The following is an 8,462-nucleotide window of genomic DNA, read 5'->3' as shown; positions in this document are numbered from 1 at the left end:
AATAATAATAATAATAATAATAATAATAATAATAATAATAAAAATATAAAAATAAAAAATAAAAATCCATTTCATTTCTAAGCGCCTTTCAAAACTATCAAGGTCACTTTACAGTCACAGGATAAATTTTTCTGTGGGGGAGCAGCGGTAGCCACATGCGCCGGCATTCACTCAACCCGCAATAACTCAAATAGCTAGCTAGCTAGCCAACCGACAGCCATCTAGATAGCTAGCTAATAGATAACCAAGAGCTAGCTAGCTAGCTTATAGATAGCAAATATATAGCTAGCGAGATAGCCAGATAGCTAGCTAATGACAAAATGTGTCAATCACTTTTACACACACCTCTTTCGGGTGACCCAACATAAGCCTATGTTGTCAAAGACGTCTGTTGTACGAACGATCCAAATTGAACCCCACCCCACCATAAATATCTAGTGAAGGGTTTTGCTGTTTTATGAAAATAGCTTCTTTTACTCTCCTTTCAAACTATCTATTTTCTTTCGCTAAGATTTTAACCTCATTGTCGTCAAATGAGTGGTTGCTAGCTTTTAGGTGCAAATGTACTGCAGATTGAGGCCCACTAGTACTATCCCTGCGATGTTGATAAAGTTTTTTTGAAGAATTTGTATAGTCTCCCCAATGCATTGCTCTTTACAATTTTCCTTTTTACAATGTTCGCTGACGAAGCCTCTTGGATAAGAAGCGAAACGTCCGACACCTTCAAAGAAGTACAGATGACAGCTGAAGAAACCTTTTCATCGAAACAAACCTTATGTTCTCAGTCAGGATTCAAGTTAAAGAATAAAGACATTTGAGAGCCTGACCGAGACTAACAACAAAGGTGTAAATTAAATACATAAAATAAATAAATAAAATAATGGCACCTTGGATTATCATCTGACATGAGGACGTTTAACCACGGGGCAAAAAATAATATATATACATATATAAAATTGAAGTGAAATGCAACTTTATGGATTCAATTAACTCATTCACTGCCATACGATGTGCTAAAAATGTGTCCACTCCAGTGCCAGGGTTTTTGTCACTGTCACATGAATTCCAAAATTCACAAAATATTGAGTTTTAGGACTACATAAACATTCAATGCAGCGTTAGAAACCTTAGACTTTCTTTTTTCATCAGAAAATTCGTGTATATCAAAATCTATACAAAACAGTCAAATAATAGTAGTATAATAATGTCATTTGCAGCTATCTAGCTGGCAGGCTTTTGGCTATCTGGCTAGCTAGCTAGCTAGCTATCAGCTATCTATTTTTGATAGCTAAAGTTGATTATGTTTTTACCTCTCAGTAAAAATCCACACAAAACACTCAAATAATAGGTGACATCAGCAGCTATGTGGCTAGCTATCAATTAGCTATCTGCGTAGCTAGTTGGCCATCTATTTAACTAACTATCTGGCTATCTATTAACTCGCTATTAGCTTTCTATCTATTTAAGTTATTCCAGGTTGAGTGAACGCTGGCGCGTGGCTGCCGTTGCTCACCCACATTAAAAAACTGATCCTGTGACAGTAAAGTGACCTTGACAGTTTTGAAAGGCGCTTAGAAATGAAATATATTATAATTATTATGAGTGATAAGGGTGTGGAGTTATCTGAGCTTGAAATGAGGGCGGCAGTACAAAATACAATACAACACATAATGGTTGATAAAGCACTTTAACAACAACTGAAGCTGGAACAAAGCACATTGTATTGTATTTTGTACAGCTGCCCCCATTTCCAGCTCAAATAACTCCAGACACACATAACTTAGTAATTAACTCTATTTTTTTCTGATGAAAAAAAGAAAAATACATTTCATTTATAAGCACCTTTTAAAACTCAAGGTAGCCAGCTAGCTAGATAGCCAGCTAGATACACATCATCTGGCAGTGAATAAATTAAAGACTGAGATGATACGCGTGATGAGACAAAAATAATCTAAGATAGCCCCGGCCAGGCTCTGATATTCCCTAAAAGGGACGAAAAATGGCACATAGTGTACAAAAATGTATTTACAAATAAATAATGGCACAAATCATTCGAGGACACTTAAAAACATTTAAATCATTGAATAATACAGTGATACTTTGGTTTACGAACTTAATTCGTTCCCAGACAGCGTGTAAGACGAAAAGTGTGTATCCCAAAAACTAATTTCTCATAGGAAATCATTAAAATGAGAATAATCCGTTCTTAGGTCCCCATAAAACATCGTCTTTTAATTTTCTAAGCCTTAAAATACACAAACCATACATTATTTTATGTATAATAAATGTGCTATGGTATTATAACTAAAGAAATAAACTGTACTATATAATAAAGTCGTTTTATTTACCTTTGTGATGGTCGTTGATGGCTTGATGGAATGGAGTGGCCGGTTTCATCAGCATTAAACACTTGATGAGGAATGTAACCTTCTTCTTCCACCATCTTGAGGAATGATGTCTTGGAGGTGCTTTCTCTGTGATAATTGTATCTAGTTCATCAATTGTGATCTGTTTAGCTGGGTTGATAGCTTTTGCATCAAGTGTACAGATGGCTTGTGCGGGTTGTTTGTGGAGCCTGATTGATGAGATATTTTAACCTTTCAGCCTACACTCTGCCTTTGAACTATCAAAGTTGAAACTCTATCTGTTGTCTGCCTGTCTCTTAAATGTTTAAACCACCTCCCCTCACTCCTGTGTTCTGGACCAATCACGTGGCTTTAACCGAACACTGGGGCCGGGGAATAGAGGACAAAAATGAGTCGGCTGCCATTTTCTTGTTCGGAAAACGGGCTCGTTTGCGAACGACATATCACTCATTGTGGCGCCGCGTGTGTATCCTGAAAAATAGTTCGGATGCCAAGGTAACATTTTCATAAATTTAACGTTCGTAAACTGAAAAGTTCGTAAACGGAGGTATCACTGTACTGTCGTGTTTTTTTTCCTCGTTTGCACAGCCAAAATTATGTTTCGAAACAAAAATAAACAAAACACACATGGCTGATAAGCGCCATTTCAGTCTTTCCTCTCAAATGTGTGATTCCGATCGAGAGTTCCGTAAACATTTCCAGTGCTCCAACACAGTCCCACAATACAGGTTGTTGCCAAGGCGACCAGTCAGTCACCATTGAATCACAATACACCAACCTACCATGACGTCACGGCAACTATTGTCCATTTCCTTACTAGTCAATGGCGCCCCCTACAGGGAAGGTGGCGTAAGATATTTTGTGCTCCTCCAATGTCACGTTGACTCCAAAGTTGCAGTTTGAATAGAAAAATTAGGAGGAAATGCGTGAATGTTAAAATCGGGGGGATTTGAATGTCAGCTGCCCTGATGGTCGCAAGGCACAAGGGCACAAAGCGTGCGTGTGCAGTTTAAATAAAAATAATACTTACAGAGTGGTAGCGATATCGGGCTAATGAGGGACATTTTAGGATGAGCCGAAAATGTCCCTACACTGAAAAAAAAACAAATATAACTGTATTCACAGACATATATTCTTTATCCTCCGCACCGAATCGTGGATATTACAGCCACATGGATGGATGTGTTTTAGCGACGTGACGCTGCTGTGAAATGTAAATTTCTCAACTGTGAGACGAATAAAGGTACATCCAATCCAATCCAATATTTAGGGGTATTGATTGGGGCTTTTTCAGAACAGTTTCTGTGAGGTTTGAGTTTTTTTTTTTTTTAAGAATAGAACGGCAAAGCAGATTAATTACCGTAGAAAGGCCACGTGGGCCGAATTTAACCCCTCCACGGCTGTCCTCCAGTGTTAGTAGCCGAAGCGAGGTGTGGTATCGACATGTCGAGGATGTCGAGGCACTCTTCATGCATCCTTCCGCAATCGTATGCGCCGGCTCTGTCGCAAACGTCCGTGTATGTGTGTGTTTTATGTGTGTTTGTGTAGCTTATCAGCTCATAGGTGCGTCTCGTCTCTGGTTTCTGAGACAAAGTGCGTCTGGTTCCGAGTGGTCCGACTCTGGCCAATTTGTGATTCGTCGGGCATGTGCGCCAGCGGGTCGGAACGGATGATGTATCTGGGAAGAAAAGAGAAAAAAAAAAAAAACGTTACTCCACTCAGTTTGCGAACGAGAAGAAAGTCCACTTGTTGAGTCCTCAAGTTGAGCTTGCGATCCGACTAAAAATAAATAAAAATAAGTACATAAATTAAAAAAAAAAAAAAAAAAAATAATAAATAAAATAAACACATCTAAAAAAATAAGGAGCAGATCAATTAACGGTGCAGTACTTAAAATAAACAATTAAAAAAATAATAAATAAAATATGTCAAGAAAAAATAATGATGAGGTGATCAACTTGTGGTGGATTACTTAAAATAAATAAATATGTACACAAATAAATAAAAACAAACAAAAAAAAAACAAGTAAAATAAAGATGTCTAAAAAATAATGAGTTTATCAATGACACACTACTTAAAATTAAAATAAATAAATAAAAATTTTATATATATATATATATATATATATATATATATATATATATATATACAGTAAAGTCTCGTTATATCGATATTCAAGGGAGTCCGAAAAAATATCGATATAACCGGGACTATCGATATATCCGATATCGATATAACGAGACTTTACTATATATATATATATATATATATATATATATATATATATATATATATATATATATATACACACACACACACGTGTATATACAGATATACACACGTATAAACACGTATACACACACATACACCCACGTACACGCACGCACACGCACACACACACACACACACACACACACACACACACACACACACACACACACACACACACATATACTATTTAAATAAATAAATAAACGTGGAGAAAAAAATGATGAGCTTGTCAATCAATCAATGGCGGACTAAAACTACAATAAATAAATACATAAACATGTCGACAAAAAAATAATCAGCTGATTATTAAACAGTGCATTATTTAAAATAAACAAATAAAAAAATTAATATATAAAATAAACATGTCGGGAAAAAAAAATAATGATGAGCTGATCAACCAATGGCGGAGTACTTAAACAAATGAATAAATACATAAATAAATATATGAATGAAATAAACACGTCTAAAAAAAATAATGATTGTCAGAAATATTTTGGCGGCTTTCTTACACGATATCATTAAGCTCGAGCATGGTATCCGGAGGCGGGTTGATGAGCACGTAGGAGAGCGTATTCTGGTGGTCGTTCATTTCATCTGCGGAGAGAAAACCGGAAACGGGTTTCAGGGTGGCTCGTTGGGAGAAGGAGGGCGTCGCCCCAACTTCTCCCAGCATAACAACGGCACTGCTCGTCGTCACATGACGGAAGAAAAAGAAAATCAAAGCGCCGACATCGTGACATGATGCGCTGCCATGAATGAACATCCATAAGGAGTAGTTCAGACGCTCCCCAACTTACAAACTAATTCACCTTAAGGACAGTCATTCATAAGGTGAATTTGTTCCTAAGTTGCTTTAGTGCTATATTTTCTATGGAATATATGTTTAAGGCTTGTATAACTAACCTGTATTGGTTTGTACTGAAACATAAACATTGAATAAAATAGATGCTCTATAAATATATGTGCATGTATAACTGGAAAGAATACTCCATATGTTACTACAGAAATTATTTTATGTACTGTTGTTTGTAACTCAAATGTTCGTACGTAGGGGAGCGTCTATATTGGTTTGTACTGAAACATAAACATTGAAAATAATATATGCTCCATAAAGAGGTGTACATGTACAACTGGAGAGAATACTACACGTTACTACAAAAATGTTAATTCATATGTACCGTTGTTCGTAAGTCGTGTGTGTAAGTAGGGGAGAGTCTGTATTTGTTTGTACTAAAAACTAAACAGTGAATAAAATATAGCTCCATAAAGATGTGTACATTTACAACTGGAGTGAATACTACATATGGTACTACAAAAATGTTCGCAACTCAAATGTTCGTAAGTAGGGGAGCGTTTGTATACAGGACATCATTCAACAGGAATATCACAAATTATTTTGATTCATTACATAAACATTGAATAAAATATATGCTCCATCAAGATGTGTACATGTACAACTGGAGATAATACTACATATGTTACGACAAAAATGTTCGTATGTACCGTTGTTCGTAAGTCGAATGTGTGTAAGTAGGGAAGCGTCTGTATTGGTTTGTACTAAAAAAATAAACATTGAATAAAATATATGCTCCATAAAGATCTGTATAACTGGCGAGAATACTACATATGTTCCTACAAAAATGTTCGTATGTACCGTTGTTCGTAAGTAGGGGAAAGTCTGTATTGGTTCCGACTATAAAAATAAACATTGAATAAAACATATGCTCCATAAAGACCTGTACAACTGGCGAGATTACTACATATGTTCCTACAAAAATGTTCATATGTACCGTTGTTCGTAAGTAGGGGAGCGTCTGTATTGGTTTGTACTAAAACAATAAACATTGAATAAAATATATGCTCCATAAAGATCTGTACAACTGGAGAGAATACTACATATGTTCCTACAAAAATGTTCATATGTACCGTTGTTCGTAAGTAGGGGAGCGTCTGTATTGGTTTGTATGAAAAAAATAAACATTGAATAAAATATATGCTCCATAAAGATCTGTACAACTGGCGAGAATACTACATATGTTACTACAAAAATGTTCACATGTACCGTTGTTCGTAAGTAGGGGAGCGTCTGTATTGGTTTGTACTAAAAAAATAAACATTGAATAAAATATATGCTCCATAAAGATCTGTATAACTGGCGAGAATACTACATATGTTCCTACAAAAATGTTCACATGTACCGTTGTTCGTAAGTAGGGGAGCGTCTGTATTGGTTTGTACTAAAAAATAAACAATGAATAAAATATATGCTCCATAAAGACCTGTATAACTGGCGAGAATACTACATATGTTACTACAAAAATGTTCACATGTACCGTTGTTCGTAAGTAGGGGAGCGTCTGTATTGGTTTGTACTAAAAAAATAAACATTGAATAAAATATATGCTCCATAAAGATCTGTACAACTGGAGAGAATACTACATATGTTACTACAACAATGTTCACATGTAGCATTGTTTGTAAGTAGGGGAGCATCTGTATTGGTTTGTACTAAAAAAATAAACATTGAATAAAATATATGCTCCATAAAGATCTGTACAACTGGCGAGAATACTACATATGTTCCTACAAAAATGTTCACATGTACCGTTGTTCGTAAGTAGGGGAGCGTCTGTATTGGTTTGTACTAAACAATAAACAATAAATAAAATATATGCTCCATAAAGATCTGTATAACTGGCGAGAATACTACATATGTTACTACAAAAATGTTCACATGTACCGTTGTTCGTAAGTAGGGGAGTGTCTGTATTGGTTTGTACTAAAAAAAAATAAACATTGAATAAAATGTATGTTCCATAAAGATCTGTACAACTGGCAAGAATACTACATATGTTACTACAAAAATGTTCACATGTACCGTTGTTCGTAAGTAGGGGAGTATCTGTATTGGTTTCGACTATAAAAATAAACATTGAATAAAACATATGCTCCATAAAGATCTGTACAACTGGTGAGAATACTACATACGTTCCTACAAAAATGTTCACATGTACCGTTGTTCGTAAGTAGGGGAGCGTCTGTATTGGTTTGTACTAAAAAAATAAACATTGAATAAAATATATGTTCCATAAAGATCTGTACAACTGGCGAGAATACTACATATGTTACGACAAAAATGTTCACATGTAGCATTGTTTGTAAGTAGGGGAGCGTCTGTATTGGTTTGTACTAAAAAAATAAACATTGAATAAAATATATGCTCCATAAAGATCTGTATAACTGGCGAGAATACTACATATGTTCCTACAAAAATGTTCATATGTACCGTTGTTCGTAAGTAGGGGAGCGTCTGTATTGGTTTGTACTAAAAAAATAAACATTGAATAAAATATATGCTCCATAAAGATCTGTACAACTGGACAGAATAATACATATGTTACAACAAAAATGTTCATATGTACCGTTGTTCGTAAGTAGGGGAGCGTCTGTATTGGTTTGTACTAAAAAAATAAACATTGAATAAAATATATGCTCCATAAAGATCTGTATAACTGGCGAGAATACTACATATGTTCCTACAAAAATGTTCATATGTACCGTTGTTCGTAAGTAGGGGAGCGTCTGTATTGGTTTGTACTAAAAAAATAAACATTGAATAAAATATATGCTCCATAAAGATCTGTACAACTGGAGAGCATAATACATATGTTACTACACAATTGTTCATATGTACCGTTGTTCGTAAGTAGGGGAGCGTCTGTATTGGTTTCGACTATAAAAATAAACATTGAATAAAACATATGCTCCATAAAGATCTGTACAACTGGCGAGAATACTACATATGTTACTACAAAAATGTTCAC

The 8,462-nt window shown here is 35.3% G+C and overlaps 1 protein-coding gene across 10 annotated transcripts in view; it reads right to left on the bottom strand.

Annotated features, from left to right (window-relative positions):
* Positions 1-1,251: 1,251 nt before the first annotated feature.
* LOC148898754 (potassium channel subfamily T member 1-like) overlaps positions 1,252-8,462 on the bottom strand; it is an 81,503-nt gene continuing 74,292 nt past the window's right edge. For all 10 annotated transcript variants that reach the window (XM_088993602.1, XM_088993598.1, XM_088993599.1 and 7 more), the window contains 2 exons: positions 5,148-5,232; positions 1,252-4,044 (listed from right to left, as the gene is read on the bottom strand). In XM_088993602.1, the coding sequence (XP_088849728.1) occupies positions 3,924-4,044; positions 5,148-5,232 (206 nt within the window). In that variant the 3' untranslated portion in view covers positions 1,252-3,923. The remainder of the gene's footprint in view (positions 4,045-5,147; positions 5,233-8,462) is intronic.

The sequence above is a fragment of the Hippocampus bargibanti genome, linkage group LG04, assembly GCF_051943395.1.
Source record: "Hippocampus bargibanti isolate YZ-2025 linkage group LG04, ASM5194339v1, whole genome shotgun sequence".
Classification (NCBI taxonomy): Eukaryota; Metazoa; Chordata; class Actinopteri; order Syngnathiformes; family Syngnathidae; genus Hippocampus; species Hippocampus bargibanti.
Note: the sequence above shows the minus strand (reverse complement) of the source record. Positions and strands in the feature narration are given on the sequence as shown.